Raw genomic sequence first — 17,213 nt, 5'->3', positions numbered from 1 at the left:
GAATTAGAAGGCTCTCAAGTGACGTTTCGAAATGACAAACAATGACAGTATGTTAAAGTATATTAACTTATATACTCACACCTTTCAGAGGGCAGGCCGTAGTCTTTATTCACATATCACGTAGTATAGTTGACCGTTCTATATATACAGTGCCGTGCAAAAGTTTTATCCGGCGTCGAAACAAATACTGTACAGTAAGAATGCTTTTTATAAAAAAAAAAAAAAAAAAACATTTCAATAGTTCTTTTTTTTTTTTTTTTAAATCGTTTCGCAGAAGAAAAATCTAAATTCGAATTAATGTGCTGTGACCACCCTTTCCCTTCAAAATGGCATCAACTAGGTAAACTTCCAAACAGTGTGCGTGTGTGTGTATGTGTATATATACACACGTGTGTGTGTGTGTGTGTGTGTGTGTGTATATAGTCTTCTAAATCAAGCTGTCAGCATGTCATAGGGAGCCCGATGAGGCAGTACACACCTGACTGGGAAATGTGACAGGAGGGAGACGAGACAGGTGTGTGCTGCTGCCGCTGCCATGGAAACTGGAATTCCTAATGCAGACAGGCGGACTCTCCGTCTGTCGTTAGTCAAAGACGCCTTTTTTTGTTTAAGAGTTGTAAAACCTGCAAAGTGGCTGCTTTCGCAGACAGGTCCGTTTTTTTTTTTTTATAACAGATTTTCTTAAATATAACCCCAAACAGCACTAATGCATATTAAAATATTTAATCGGTTAAATACGCATGAATCAAAAATTCGGCTGATACCCAGCAAGCACAGTTTAAAACGTCTATCTACGGCATAAATATTTGGGGATTCTGTCACACTATATGACCATTTATTGCTCAGCCCCCCACCACATCAAGGCACCCTAAGTTTGGGAGTCCTGTTTGATTTTACATGGCTGTATTCCTTACCAAAGATCTGAATCAGTGGGACTGCTTCACGTTTTACACCCAATCGCTGGGTATGTGCTAATTGCTGCTTTGTTTTGTGTGCTCATTGGCCATTATTATTCCAGCAACAATGTTAATGCCTTTTATGCAATAGGTTTTGCGCCCCCCCCCCCATTTTGTTTAAAAGTTAAATATGCACGTTTACTTGCACTTTGTGCTTGTGCTCTGCTTACAGGGAAATGCCTCCTATAGCAAAGTGGGGTGTGGGGTTGGAAAAGCAGGCCAGATGTATGGAGAAGATTCTGATGGACATTCATTATAAGCCAGCTCAGCCATCATATGCATTGGTGATGTGGGTGCTGGAGCATGCATATCATCTCTAGACTCCAAAAGGGGTGTTTATGAACAATTCTGAGCTATAAAGTACAAGATGTGACAGAGCAACTGGTACAGTTAAAGTGCGTTCTGCAATCGCCTGTCAAACGTTCAAGTGATTACTGCAGCTCTTTAGCGTTTGCTAGTTGTTGCCAAGGGGTAAATCCTCCATAGTGTATTATCCTATATAGGATGAATCAGTCAGGTTCAGTGATGTCAGTTGTGCCGTCCAGCATTGATTTTTATTATTTTTGCTTATCTCCTTTCTGTGTAGTTGGACTCTTATGTGTTTTTATATTGCTATAGGGATAGCAGACCCTGTTAATAGACTACCATCCTCTGATGATTCTGGCTTTTTTTTTATTCTGGCAGCTGAGTATCGTTTTCTTTAGGATGTAGCTGCTAGTAGAATAATGATCCGGTGGGATACCACTAGATTTGATAATTTTTACCCCTTTTTGGGAAGGGCATTCTAGGAATTCACTTTAATATGTGTAACATAATATGCATCAAAATACATTTATTGTTCTTATTTGGATAACAACCACACGTCATAGATTGTAGTTGCAGTGTTAACCCTCTAAATTGATGTTTGTTCATCCGTTTATCCAAGAGAAGTAGTTTCACATGTGATCTGCTGCTCTCTGCTATTTTTAATAGAAGAAACTCCCCTTTAACAGCAGAACCCTCTATCAATAGAGAATGAAATCATACTGTTTGCTACGGGGCCAGCGATCGATTGCAGCCATCTGTAAACAGGCAGTGCTGTTTTCCCCAAAATTTTGGTTAACTTTTCCTTTAAGGCATTTTTGAATGCTTAATAGAGTAGATACAACATCCTCGTCGAGATTCTTATTGGATGATGTATTCGCCAATTAACAACTGTAATATTTGAATGGGCTTTTGGTATTTATATTTCAGACCGAGCTGGCAGCATAAGCACCCTCGATTCCCTGGACTTTGCACGGTACTCTGACGATGGGAACCGGGAGACGGATGAGCGGGTGGCAGGTAAGTCGAAGATTAACTCACCGCTCTTAATAAACCTTTATTCTGTCTGCTAGCAGTGTATTGATTGGGAGTCGGTTATAATTAAGCCAGTGCACCTAATCGCAACCTGCGATAAGTCCCCTTTATTAATATTTTCCTGGCTCAGACCAGAGTTTTCCTAAAAGTCATCCTAACTTGACCTTAACTATACATCAGCACTAGCGTTAATGAAAGATATTGAGAATGGACGTGGGCTGTATTCATTCATATGGAATACTTTGTTACAGCACCCCCTTGATAAAAAAATTTACTATTTAGATTACCGCTTGCCGCCGTTTACAGACTATGTGTGTGCTGAGAAAACTTAGCAGGGCATGCCGGTTTATTGGATACTAGAACAGAGAGGTACATTGCGTTAGGGTTTTAGATAGAGATACAGTGCAGCACTGGGACCTTGCGAAGAAAGTGCACAGAGCCAGTTTGCCTCGTTCAAGTTGATCAACTGCATCTGAACTTGTGATACAGTTGGTATTGTAAGGACGTGATAAATGTTCTAGAAAACTTGTTAATGGAAGATCTGCATAGTTAGGTATACTTCCCAGTGCTTTGCATGCATTTAAACCAAGAGAAACTAGATTGTATAAGTCATTTAAGATTGGATGCAATTCCGTATAGGACCAGCTAGTAATCATTTTCAGGACAGTGTCTGAAATACACATATATTTGAGTCCATGATCACTGTTTTAGTGCAATTTTCAAAGATCTTGCACATTCATCACACATTGGATATGGGTAATGCAGACACTATGCTGAAATGCTTACTGATCCACAAAGTTAAGTTCAAAGATTGGAAGCTTGAAAGTTAAAACTTGTAGTTTTACACACTGTGTTTACTGCATATGTAATAGATAAGGATATTGGATAATCACAAACTACCAGTTCTATCTGAATGCCTTTAGTACATGAACAGTACAGCTCATCCTGACTAGCTCAGAATGGCAGCATCTATACAGACATACACTTCTGCATATGCGCCGATACCTACTAGGAGATTGCGTAAAAAAGTCAATTTCTTCTTCTTTGGAAGCACTATCCATTTGTACTCCCCAAAAAACACACACCTTTGATTTTTAAGTCAGGTTGAGGATGAGACTGTCCATGTACTACACAAGGATACTTCCAGATTTTCACTCTTAAGGCTTTGTCTGCATGATCTATAACTTTAGTGTGTACTTGGTTAATACAACATTTTCAGTCTTGGAAATACGCAGACTGTTTTAAATGAGCAAAGGCAACTGGTAGATGCAAACGCAACTATCGAGTGGAGAACAAGCCCCAGTCGGCGAAGCATGCAGCAGAGTGTCTATGTTAATGTTGGCCTTCTCCCCTGAAAACAGGACATGGTCCTTCTGATCATTGCACTTGTGCCGAGCCCTTTATTCTTGCCGTCTGACATGGATTTTCATTGCTTTAATTTATTATTTCTTGCCTGGTTTCCATAGCATAACATCTGTATCTTCTTGTTTTTAGTTTTTATGTCATTTTTTATTTTTTCCCCTACATCTGTCAGTTTGTTACTTCTGTAATGTGTGTACCACGTTAACTGGCTGCTTTGAACTTGGAATATTCACGACTTGGCACACGTTTAGGTGTCAAAACATACCTGAATTAAACAAAAAAAACCAAAACACACATTTGGTAACATTCATGCAAACCGATTGCTGCTTTTTTTTAGGTGAACAAGCGTTTTTTTTTTTACTAAGAAATGTAGTTATTGTAACTTCCTAACAGCTGCTGCTGGACCCCTGGCAGGTAGAACATCTGCGTGCACATGAGCGGCTCCGTGTACATGCAGAGGCTGGGGTCTTCAGCCAGACGTAGGTTCGGGCAACCCCTAGATAATGTTGCTCCTGATATATGAGGCATCTTCCAGAAACTATTAAAACTATTTAACTATTAAAACTATTAAAAAGTCTAGGACGATGTCATTCTGCTTGTAATTACATAGTAGTGCAGTCTTCATAGGCAGCAGTAAGGTTACAGAATGAGGGTCACAAAGCCGCGGATTACACATGACCCATGCACTGAGCTATTGGATCTGGAGTTTCAAAGCACCAATGGTTGCCAGTTCTACATAGATCTTATTAAAAACTGGTTATCTTTTTGATGGGACACTTTTGGCAATGTAAAAAAGAATTAGGTTGAGTTAATTTACTCTGTACATATGTGCAATTTATACTTGATCATTATAGTCTTGAAGTTTGATCCCTCGCTTGTAATGTGTAATTAATATCTTGTGGCTAGTGCTTTCTTGGAAATAAAAGGCCGCATCTTGATTTCTTGTCACTATGCATAAACTCCTTGTCAGACAGCTTGAAGTGGTCTTGGTTGAAATTGTTTCATTTACGCAGCTAAATCCGTGATGTCCATTGGTTTTCTTTTAAACCAACTCTGCTGCATGCTTTCATTAGTTCCATTTAGACTGCATGCTTTCTGTTTCAATACAAACTGTGTATATATATTTTTTCCACACCCATCCTTGCTTTTTATTTTTATTTTTGTTTCCCTTTTCTTGGTTGGATGCCTGTGTGTGTTTAATCCAAACCCTTGTCCAGTCCTGGAGTTTGAACTACGGAAAGCCAACGAGACCATTCAGGCTCTCAGGGTCAACCTCACTCTGGCTTCAGGTGGTGTACATACAACTTTTTCTCTTCCTAGTTTCTTTCCGCATTATCTTTTGTTGATAGTCGTTATTGATGTTCTTTTCGGAATGTCATTTTGCTTTATTTCTGTGTTGCAGAAAATGAAATTCCTTTACAGGAACGAAAAAACTATAAATCCAGTCCTGAAATTCAGGTATGTTATGCACCCTTTACCTGTACTCCTTTTCTAATATATATGTATGTGTGTATAGTGACATTTTAAAGCCTCATGCAAATCTTATGCGATCATGTGCAAATTATATGGATGAGTCCCTTGGTTGGAGCATTTGAAGAGCTTGGTGTTTTTTTTGTTTTTGTTTTTTTTTACCGAAGCCTGCGTGTCAGCAGGCTTCGGTATGGGATTTGTATAAAGCCAGCATCAGGTACATGAGGTGGACACTAGAGGACTGCATTGGGAGGCGGGTCCCTGCGGGCGGTCTTGCTGGGGCTGCGGGGGGGGGGAGCGGGAGGTCAGACACTGTACCTGCGGGTCCCGGTAATCCCGCGCAGTCCTGCAAGGCTGCCTTTTTGCTGCTCCATTACAGTGTCTCCTATCTTGCTCCGCCCAGGAACAAGGCGGAGTCGCGTGATGTGACATCACTTCCTGTGACTCCGCCTTGTTCCTGGGCGAAGCAAGAGAAGAGACGCTGTGAGGGAACAACTCGAGGGCAGCCTTGCGGGACTGCTTGGGAAATCAGGTAAGGAGGCGGGCGTGATTGGCCACAAATGTGCCCTTAAGAAAAAATTACTGCAGTAATTTTTCTGAAGTAATACTGCAGTTTTTTGGACATGAAAAAACTGCAATACTGCACTTTTACTGCAGTATTACTGCACATTTACTGCATTTGTACTTCACTGTACTGCAGTTTTACTGCAGTTATTTTTGTACGGAAGTACAAATGCAATAAAGATGCAGTACATTGAAGTACAACTGTAGGTTTGCAATATAAAAAAAAAAGTGCAGTAAATGTGCAGTAAAACTGCAGTACAGTGAAGTACAAATGCAGTAAAACTGCAGTACAGTGAAGTACAAATGCAGTAAAAGTGCGGGCGGTAGCGGAACACCCACATTGCGGGAGCGGGCGGGAGTGGGATTAAAAACAGCGGGAGCGGGATTAAAAAAGCAGTCCCGCGCAGGGCTCTAGTGGACACTTAAACTTCCTCCAGGGACAGATTTAGAGAGATTGTGGAGGGGGGAGTTAGTTCCCCTGTACTCCCAGGGCAAGGAGAGGCTCTGAAAAGTCAATCCCTGAGCCAAGTTTGGTATTACCTGCTTGGACCTGGGTGTTTTCTCTGGAAGAGGTTTAGGCTAGTCAGCCTATGGCCCAGCAAAATACAGCTTCATTGGGATCTAAGCTTTATATTTAGGATTTTTAATTTGTTGTGCACCAATTAATAACGCTGTTCACAGATATTTAGTGCTCCTCAGTCTTATTACCCTATAGGACCATTCTTAAGATTCCAAAAAGTTAAGTTTATGACCACCAGTGAAAAGGGTTTGTTACATATAATCAAGCGCTTATATGTATACACACACACAATCTTTTAATATGAATTCCTGTGTATGACAGACGTTCCACTTGGTTGAATCTCCCTGCATCAGGAATTGTTAAAGTGGTACGGTAGGCGTCTATGTTGCTTCCTTGAGTAAACCGGTAACTCTAGTACAACATTACACTAGTGTCTTAATGGATGATACTTCCATTGAGTTCTTGTAAAACTTTAGGGTTTTATAAGCAGCCTTTTCCATGCTTGACAATGATCAGTTGTGGTCTGCATGCTACCCTGTCCAATCCTAAGGGAGATATTTGGCCATACACATCTCCTACACGGCAAATAACATGTGTTGTGAATAACCCCATGTATTTGCCACTCGGCTATCATATGCACTAAAGTGACCCTTTAAAACCTGTGAAAACAAGAGTCCTAGAACAGGCTGTAATGTAACCATTTAATAATTTGCATTGTCTGAAGCCGCAGAAGCCTACTGTATTTTTATTGTTTCCTTTTGATGACATTGTGCACTAGACAGAACTCCCATGTCATGGTCACTCTTTAGATAACGTCAAAAAGACCAGTGTAACGGAAGCAATATCCCCAGGGCTGCTCTACAGGAAACTTGCAGAAAGATAACTATTTTGTAAACTGTAGCTTTTTTTTTTCCTAAAAAAAAAAAACAAAACAAAAAATAAAATTATTTGAGCAAAACATGTACTTTAACAATTGTTTGCCAATATTTAGAATTGATATTTAGTCTGGTATACAGTTCATCCTCCCTCCATTTGCAACTCATGTTAGCATTAATGGGACTGTTGATTTGTCATGGTTTCATAGAGTAAATGTAAAGTTTGGAAATCATCACATAGCAACACAATGATTAGAACACTTTTCTAGTAGTCTCTTAAAAACACCCTACGGTGATCTAAAGAGTAAGGCTACAAGTATTGAAACTAAATCATCTTATGTCCTTTGTAATTTTTTTTTGGGGGGGGTTGTTTTGTTTAGGAATGGGGGATCTGCGATGTTATGAGGCACATACAAGTTGCAGTGAAGATTACTTTTGCACAAAAGCCTATATTTCTCCTGGATTCTAACCTTTAACTTGTTTCTTTTAGGAGCCTATTAAGCCTCTCGAAAAAAGAGCACTAAATTTCCTTGTGAACGAGTATTTATTGAAAAATAACAACAAGCTTACTTCAATCACCTTTTCGGATGAAAATGATGATCAGGTACTATGCGTAATTATTGTACCCGTATGTGCCTTACTGGTGTTAGGATGCAAAAATTAAAAAGTAGCTTATTTCTCGATTTAGAAAAAATATTAAAGCTGTGTGTTCTCTGTTGCTGGTGTCTCAGTTCTACATTTTTTCCCCTCCATTGTCTGACCATGCCTTACCCCATATACTTTGAGCTATATACTGTATAACTAAGGCTGCCCTCAGGGTTTACAGGGCCTGGGCCAAAGAGGATTTATGAGCCCCTTTTTTAGGAAGGGGCAGGTGGGGGTCCAGCGCTCCTGCATGCTCATCTCTGCGTGAACCCCCTTACCCCATCCTAAGGGCGGCCTTTATATGACATACTTTTTTATTGTTTCTAGTTCTTACCATAGTGCCGCCTAGTGTGTATTTAGGACAGATAAGCAGCAAAAAAGAAAGGTGATATTGAATACAGTAAACTTTGAATGCCTCCCGGAATACATTCTGATATATTTGTACCTAGTGAGCCATTATTCTGACATCTTAATTTCTTTCTGTGTTTCTTTCTTTATTATTGATCTGTTTCCTTAAATATTCTCCTATGACATTAGTGAATCAGATGAGAAAATGTCTAACTCGACTTGTTTGTAAACCTGCACCTTTCAATACTTTTTCCCCAGTTGAGCATACAAAAGCAGGTTTTTTTAAAGAAGTATTTAATTGAAATATAAAATGGTTTCCAAGCAGCAGGTTTCATATTTTAAATCAATACCTCACACATTCTCTCTCTCTCTCTCTCGCTGTTTCAGGACTTTGAGCTATGGGATGATGTAGGGTTGAACATTCCAAAGCCTCCTGACCTGTTGCAGCTTTATCGGAACTATGGAAGCCACCATGCGGTGTCAAAAGATACGGTAGACATTGCTGTTGAAGTTAGGGAAGAAGATCTAGAGCCTGCTGTAATTGTTGAAGAGGTTGCAGAGCCACAAATCATAGAGGTGAGACCCTTAGTGTAGATCAACTAGGGAGTGTAGACCAGTCCCATTGATAAGCAGTGTTCTGAGGGATATAAAACTTGTCAATATAATTTTATGAAGTTCTTAAGGGGCCTAAACTGCGTCTGTGATGCCGCACTCATCCCTCAGTCTTACTGTGCAGAATCTGGAATGCACTTTGGGAGCCCTGTAGCCCCCCCAAATGATAGACTTTACTTTTCCCTGCAGTTCTGTTGCTTACCTATTTTATCTAGCTTGAAGAATTTGAATTTGGCTATATAATGAGGTTGAAAAGGCAATGGGATGCTCCAGTCCCCAAAGATGGATGTATAAATATTGATATGTTTAGTTAATGCTATTGCACTTTGTAATTAGATGTTTTTATAATAAAAAATGTTTTTATCTTTATATGTTTAGCAGTCTCCCATAGTGCAAGAACTAGAAAATAAGATTAGCAGGTGCAATAACGAAAAGGCAGCGTTGCTGGGTCAAATTCAGAAGCTTGAGAGGTATGTAACAATGGGATGACGGTACACATCAGACCACATGAGCTACTTCTATATAACCTTGTTTTAACTATATTTAACTAAAAAAACAAAAACTATACATAGCGAAACTTGTATCCAGCAGCAGCCTTTGATATGAACTACCTCAAACAAAAACAACACGAATACTTTGTGACCATGTTAGATGGGACTGGTTAAAATAAGTAAGGTCTAGCATGGCAGATTGCCATTTACAATGCATAGTGAGCTCTGTGAGATTCTCAGTAATGTAAAATTGAATCCACTAGGACTGACTTGTACCTTTCTCATAGGAGGAACTTACTGGGGTAGACTCTTATAAAGTCAGTGAGTAAAAAAGGTTTTGTCTTGTGCCAAATCAGAGCAGTCAATAAGGCCATAGATGATCAAGGACACTGTACTACTGCTTTTGGTAGCATCACAAACCGTTTGTTTTTTTTTTGCTTATTGTACCATTGCATAGAAAAGAGCAACTTGGCTTCTTATTGGCCAGGCTCATCTGTATCCCATAACTATTTCAGCTAAAGTGGCCATCTTTTTATAAGGCATTATTGCCTTACGGTGTGTCTTTTATTTACAACTCGTGAATAAGTCTTAATATACAGATAAAGTTTGTTGAATTGCTTAATGTGTTCTAATGTTTACCATTAAAAATGTGATGGATTCCTTTCCAGGGAAATTGAATCTCTGAAAGCAGTTTCTGTGTCAGAGGATTTTCCTGCCGTCCTAGCTGTACCCAACAGGCTGCATAGTCAGGCATCAGAGGAAAGTGATCCCTACATAGACATCCGAAGCTCAGATCAGGATAACAAGTTTGATAGGACAGAAGATGACCAGTCTTCTATGCCAGCAGAAACTGAGACAGACTCCCATCTTTCTCAAGAGATTCCTCCGAGCCCGGACATGGCAAAAATAAACAAGAAGACATTCCTGTTTGCACCACCAAGTAGAGAAGGAGTGAAGTTTGATCAGCCTAATAGGTAAATGACCTGCTGGAAGATTTTTTCTCATGGTGTATTAATGTGTGCGTTTTTTAATTTGTTTAACTGAAAATCATTCCAGAGCTGAAAATTGTAGTGTAGAATAGCCAAATTGGTGTATGATAAGATTCCGGGTAGGAGATGTGTGAAGGATGAACATGATATACTTGCCTCCAGTCAGCTCCAGCCCTCAGCTCAGGTGAGAGCTGCATGTAGGGGTCTGTTGAGACCTGAATGCACATGTGTGGAAAGTGCTGCCATTGAATATAATTATAAACACTTTCCTGCAATTCAGCAACAAGATACAAAGGAGGAACTTTGAGTCACCCCTTCAATCAGTGCTTTACTCATCCCATAGCAACTACTGCCATGCTTGTTCTTGATGTTTGTCATTGAATGCCTACTTTGTTTAACTTAATTACCTTTTTTATCTCACTCTCATCATCATCATCATTCTCCAGGAACAATGCTTTTGTTTTCTCTCTTGTTCTCGTTATTTATTACTAGAACCCTTCTTTCAACACATTGTGTTTTTATTGTTCTGTTTTTACTTTATTATTCCCAGTTTTCATCACAGGCACTTTTCTCTTTCACCAGTTTACTCGCCTAATCCCTGGGCCCTTTTTCCTTTCTTTATCTTTATCTTCCCTCAAGATTGTAAGCTTGAATATATGTATTGTATTAAGCGCTGCGTAAAATGTTGGCGCTATATAAATAAAAGATGATAATAATAATAATCTTCCAGAAACCTCAATAATCTTATTTCTAGCATTTTTAATATGGAGTCTAACGCAAATCTTAAGTTTTTTTTTTTTGAATTGATGTTGTAAGGGGTAACTAGAATGTTTTCTATTGTGTGATTTCCATGGCCGTCTCTATTTTCTAAGAGTCCTGCTTCATATTACAGGAAATTGTCATCTGCCTTTCTTCAAGCACTGTTGTCTTTTTGTCGAATGTCAGCAGACAGTCGATTGGGTTCGGAGGTAAGAAATAATACCATTTACTTTTGTTGTAGGTTAAAAGTGGCATAGAAACATAGAATTTGATGGCAAAAGAGAACTTTTTTCTTGCTGTGAAGACTCAGACCTCATCTTAGTGTCAGAATAGATTTTTGCTTCTACCACTTTTGTTGAGATTCTTTTCTACTTCTCTACCACCCTCTTGGTAAAGTAAAACTTCCATTATGTTAAATCAGATGCAATATACCCGTGTTACACTATATGACCAAACATATGCGGACCATTACCCCTTATTGGATATCGCATTCCAAAACCATGGACGTTCATATGGAGTTGGCCCGCTATTTGCAGCTATAACAGCCTCCACTGTCCTGGGAAGGCTTTCCGCAAGATTTTGGAGTGTCTGTGGGATTTTTTTTTCCAATTCAATCAAACGAGTATTTTTATGAGCTCAGGCACTGATGTTGTATGGGAAGTCCTCGCAGTTGGCATTAGAATTCATCCCAAAAGGGTTCAGTGGGGTTAAGGCCAGGGTTTCTGTGCTGGCCTACAATTGTCTAAGATGTATGCTGTAGCACAGGGCTCGACAAATCCCAGACGCCAGGTCGCCATGGCGACTCAGAATTTTGTCCTGGCGCCTAGGAGTTTGTCAGCCTCTTACATCCACAAAAAAATGCCCCCGTGTCACCACGCGGGGGCGCTGCTGCTGCTGTCTGCCCAGGAGTCTGGGCAGACAGCACAGCCACTCAGAGCCCGCCCCCGAGCCTGTGATCACTCCCACGGAGTGATCCTGTAGGCTGAAACCGCGATTGCAGGGAAACCTACAATAGCGTTTTCAGCTGCCACAGGCAGCTTCAGGAAAGGGGGTTCAGTGTTGATTGGGTCCCCACACAAGTGTGGGGACCTGACACAACACCCCCCTGCTGCCTGATCGCTCCATGAGAGCGACAGGGCAGCATTAACCCCTTCAATGCCGCGATCGCGGCATTTAGGGGTTAATTCCCGTTTTTCAAGGGGCTCTGCTGCTGGTGGTCTGTCTGGAAGTCCAGGCAGACCAGCAACAGCAAAAACGAGCCCCCACAAGCCCTTTGATGACTCCTGTAGGCATGGAAGCCTACAGCAGTCATCAGAGACTCCCCCCTGCAATGGCTGGTCTATAGACCAGCAATTGCTTCCCAGCTGCCAGAGGCAGCTTCAGTGACGGGGGAGAGGGTTCTTTGGTCTCCACATGAGTGTGGAGACCAGCCCCAACTCCCCCCTGCTGCCTGATCGCTCCATGAGAGCGACAGTGCAGCGTTAACCCCTTCAATTCCACAATTGTCTATAACACATTCGTGGCATTGCAGGGGTTAACATTTGTCCCCACAAGCTTGTGGGGACTAAATATCAGTCAGTACTCTGCTCCAATGGAACATCAGCATTGAAAGTGTTAAAAAAATATATATCAAAAAAAATAATTTAAAAACCCCCCCAAAAAAACAGCACTGACCTGAAAGTCCAGGGTGCTTCCAGGTCAAATGCTGTGAGTTTAGTAAGTGGGCTGATGATGATCAGATCACTCCTAACCAACTGTTAGTTTAAAAAAAAATCCTGGCGCCTAGATTCACAACAAATTTGTCAAGCCCTGCTGTAGCATCCACCAATCCTAGATTTGTCCATGTAACTTAGATAAAGAAGCATGTTTCATCACTCCAGAGAACATGTTTCCACTGCTCCTGAGTCCAGTGTCAGTGTGCTTTACACCAGGTGAAACTTGGCATTGCACATAGTGATCTTCAGCTTGTGTGCAGCTGCTCTGCCACGGAAACCCATTTCTTGAAGCCCCCGACACACTGAGCTTGTGTTGATGTTACTTTCAGTTTGGAACTCTGTAGTGAAAATCGCATTGTAGTGGAAGAGGCGCAAGGTTTGTTGAAAGGCTTTAAAGTGGCCTTCTGGCAAAGGATGGGTTCTTAAAATGCAAAGAGCTGTAGTAAATCAGGTTTGTGATGAACTTGTTGGCATGGCATGGCTTAAATTTTGATTTGGTGATGGGTATTTGTTCTTGCCTCTCACAAGCTGTCTTTTACTCACAGGTATCGCGGATCTCAGACAGTGAGAATGAAGTCCTACTAATGCTTGGCCGCTGCCTTCCTCATATTGTCCCAAATGTGCTTCTTGCAAAGCGAGAGGTACGCCCTTGTCTGTTTGCATATAAATTGTCCTGACTCTGTGCCACATCTTAAGCTTTGTAGATAACCACTGAAGGCCCTTGACATTGTTATTTCTGTGCATGCCTCAACTCTAGAGGTTGGTTGTGCATCTGTGTCAGGTGAGTTAAGTATCTCTGCATGGTAACCCTACTTGATCCCTCTGTGCGTCGGAGAAAATAAATCCTGCTAGTGTTAACTTTGTACTGCCCGAGCACATCAGTAATGCTTGTTAAAATGTTATTACAATTCCCTTTTGTTACCCGATGTCAATGCATAATTTCAGGACTACAAGGAAGAAGAAAAAATGTTTTACGGACACTATTTTAGTTTTAGTTTTCATTCTTTAAATATGTATCATATTCCTATGATTTCACTGATCAGTGTCTTAAAAAACAAAGAAGTTTAGAACCTGGTAATTTTAAGGATGTCTTTATTAGGCTATGTCCCAAATATTATCAGCCTACTTACTATTCTAGTTATGTGCTATGAGGTCCTTTGTACTAGTCTTATGTTTGTATATATACACAAGGGATGCACTGAAATTAAAATTCTGAACCGAAAATTCAGCATTCACTTAGCCGAAAATGACCCCCCCCTACCTAAAAAAATAAAATAAAATATATATATATATGATTGGTAACAGCAATCACACTCCTATCATGCTCAGGCATGATAGGAGTGTGATTGCTGTTACCAATCAATCAAAATAGGACAAATCAATAACAATTACAGCCTCCCTATGCCATGCTATCCTCCCCCCACCTACACATCTATGCTATCACACGCTCATTCATTTACTCATTCACAATCATTTACTCGTTCATATACACATACTCATTCATTCCCTTAATCATGCATGCTAGCTCATACACCCTCCCCCACCCCCTTACCTGAACTGCAGATCTCTCACTCGCAGACTTTTGCAGGGGCCCTGCTGCTTCCTCTGTGTTGCTTGCACTCTGTGCGAACAACTTGTCACGCACAGGGGAAGAAGGAACAGAGTAGAGTCATGTGACGTGCATTCACGTGTCTCTCTGCTGGGTTCCTGCTTCTCCTGGCCAGTTTAAGAGACGCTGCTCGCACACTGTGTGACCAATGCACAGGTAAGCAGCAGGGTTCCTGCAGACGATTATTTTCGGTCGTTTTTCTTTATTTCGGCATTTTGCCTATATTTTCGGCCAATATATTTCGGCCACCGATGTATCGGTGCATCCCAAATACATATAGTGCTTTAAATTCAACATGCCCCTGTTATAGTATGTTTTATATTTTGGTGTTAATATTCACAGTTTAAACCAGTACGGTGTTCCTCTAATCTGTGAAATTATACTATGCATTGACATCTTTTCAAGGGCTTTATTTATTGTACTAGAAACTTGCACTGATCCTGTAATGCATATTATTATTATTATTGTGATTTATACCATTCTCAGTCACATACAACCAGTGTGGTCATTTATGTGTGAGTAAAACATGCCATTAATCCACTGCATCCTGTTTAGCTGCATTTCCGTTCTTCATTTATTCTTCAGCATCTGTCCTCTCCATTGACTGTATGTTCACTCCTGATAGAGGTCCTGTTTTTAAAATCAATTAATGGCGAAGGTAGATGCGGTACTCTGTATATAAGCCTTCAGATGTAGCCCAGTTCCTAACATGGAAGCCCAATTCCTGATACGGTAGTCAATATTTGGATCAGTGCTGGATTTCTGAGAATGTATTGCTTGGCTGGGAGCTTTATTTCCTCTTATCCCTGATGTAAGAACCCCCCCCCCCCCCGTGAAACTTGTTAATATGGTAGCAATGCAATTTACCTTGAGCGTTTCCAAGCATTGTCAATCTTCATCTGTCTCGTACTATGCATTTATAGCAGATAAAATATACTTATATGGTTTTGTACCTTTTAAGTGTATTGGGGTTTATTGTTGCAGGAACTGTTTGTTGCCTTTAAATGAGTCATTGATCTGGAATCTGTCCGTGTATAAATTCTTTCCCCATTGTACTGAAATGCTTTGTGGTATCCCCTGCATCCAGTTAGACAGACTGGTAGAGGAACCAGGCTTATGGCAGGTGACCATTTAAAGGGGAGCTCCCACAATTTATTTTCTTTTCTGTGGCATATTTGTACTGTCAGTACGGTACGTAGCAATGTGTGCAAAGAGCAGCAACCCTTACATAAATGAAATAACTACATGGGAGATCCTGATTCCCCAGCTTGACCTGCAATAAATCTAGCAGCGGCTACAGTCGCATGTCCCTTTCCTAGCTGGAATTTACACACTAAGGAGTGCCTGAACTGACATCATTGGCCGTTTGACCCCATTATTTATATGCCCCTATAATAAATCGCCTTGCACAGTTTCTTTATTAATTTAATAACGCTCATATTATAGCACATATAAGATCTAATTAAAATGTACAAGATGTAGTAGAATTCTATTCTCCTGTCTGTACAAATTAAGACTTATGAGTATATACAGAAAGGAAAGCAAGAAATAAAACCACATCAAATGAACCAAGGTTAACCAAATTTAGAGATGGAAAGATACCAGATGCTTAGGGTGGTGGTGTTTTCCAGTCTACAAGGTGCTTGCAGATCATGAGAATTAGCTCCTGAAATAGCAGAAGATCATGGGTAGGTGAGTACTCATGTGAAATGTAGAAATAATTTACTATTTTTGTCATTTTTTAACAAATACTACTTGCATAGTCTTTACAACCTTAGGGCAGTAAACATTGATATAAAAACAAGATGGGAGTTACTGTTTAAATACATTGCAGCTCACTTGGTAAACTTGCCTTCCATTAATATTCATAGTACCCTTCATCAGAATCCTCACACAAATTCTTTAAGGTCTGTTTTTTGCCTGTTGTGTGTACTGTGCATTAGTCATTGTCTACATTGTCTTGTAATTGTGTTTTTTTTTTTTATTCTGCAATTTATCAAGCTCTTGAAACAGTAAATTGTGTGGCAGAGAAGACTTTTATTTAGATCTTTTCATCTCGCTCATGCCTGGATTTTATATACTTCTTGGTTCACAGATGAACTGTATATTCCTACATTTCTAAACGTAAATTGTGCAAAGACTTATAAGTATCTAAAACCAAAAATAATTCTCGGTAAAACTTACAGATCTGTTTATTACTGTCCATTGTTGAGTATAGTCTCAATTAACTCAGTTGTTAAGCCCTTGACTTATAATGGGCGTCATGCCGTTTTTCCCTTTATAGCGCTTGCTTTACCGGGTGAAAAGGGCCGGCCCATCCAAACTCCTTCTTAATCTCATTGTACACATTTTCTATCCCTGGCATATAATGGCATCCCTACATCTCCCAATATTTCAAATGGGCCTTTAGGAGACTTATGTGACTTTGTGAGGTATCAGCAGTTATGTGACTTAACATAATGTGCGCAGTTTAATGTATATAAACCAGGTTTCCCCTGTTTCTATACACACTATTGTGGTGTTTAGAGATATAGAACACCGATACTCATAACCACTAAGCATTCTTACCTCCTACAAATGAGTGACTTCAAGGGAGGAAAGGAGGGCAGAATGGTTTGTGTTTTAGGTGGTTTTCCTCAAATGCACTGGCGGGACATTACCGTAATTATTATATTGTACAGTGTTTATTATTATTGTGTGTATTTTGCATCTGAACCCACAGGATGGCAGCATAAGCAAAGATGTCATGGTGAGGGGTGAAAGTCGGCTCGTAATAATTCTTTGTTGACTCAAGGATTCAACCAAAGTCCCCAGGGCTTGCACTCATTATATTTACATTATATTTAACCCATCCACATTTATTTTTATTTCTTTGTTGCTGGTGTGGAGATACGTCTTAGAGGAATCTGCGTAAACTTCATATTTTTCTGCCTAGTCTGTCCTTTAATTTCTAGCACAGC

The 17,213-nt window shown here is 40.2% G+C and overlaps 1 protein-coding gene across 5 annotated transcripts in view; it reads left to right on the top strand.

The window, feature by feature from the left end:
* Positions 1 to 17,213, top strand: part of RELCH (RAB11 binding and LisH domain, coiled-coil and HEAT repeat containing) — a 47,876-nt gene that overhangs the window by 4,032 nt on the left and 26,631 nt on the right. For 3 of the 5 annotated variants that reach the window (XM_053466139.1, XM_053466137.1, XM_053466141.1), the window contains exons 2-10: positions 2,190 to 2,279; positions 4,874 to 4,945; positions 5,059 to 5,114; positions 7,576 to 7,689; positions 8,466 to 8,654; positions 9,069 to 9,160; positions 9,850 to 10,155; positions 11,063 to 11,138; positions 13,190 to 13,285. In XM_053466139.1, the coding sequence (XP_053322114.1) occupies positions 2,190 to 2,279; positions 4,874 to 4,945; positions 5,059 to 5,114; positions 7,576 to 7,689; positions 8,466 to 8,654; positions 9,069 to 9,160; positions 9,850 to 10,155; positions 11,063 to 11,138; positions 13,190 to 13,285 (1,091 nt within the window). The remainder of the gene's footprint in view (positions 1 to 2,189; positions 2,280 to 4,873; positions 4,946 to 5,058; positions 5,115 to 7,575; positions 7,690 to 8,465; positions 8,655 to 9,068; positions 9,161 to 9,849; positions 10,156 to 11,062; positions 11,139 to 13,189; positions 13,286 to 17,213) is intronic. The other 2 variants (XM_053466140.1, XM_053466142.1) reach the window with 2 other exon arrangements.

The sequence above is a fragment of the Spea bombifrons genome, chromosome 5 (genome assembly GCF_027358695.1).
Source record: "Spea bombifrons isolate aSpeBom1 chromosome 5, aSpeBom1.2.pri, whole genome shotgun sequence".
Taxonomy (NCBI): domain Eukaryota; kingdom Metazoa; phylum Chordata; class Amphibia; order Anura; family Pelobatidae; genus Spea; species Spea bombifrons.
The sequence above is the reverse complement of the archived record's forward strand: the minus strand, read 5'-3'. Positions and strand labels throughout refer to the sequence as shown.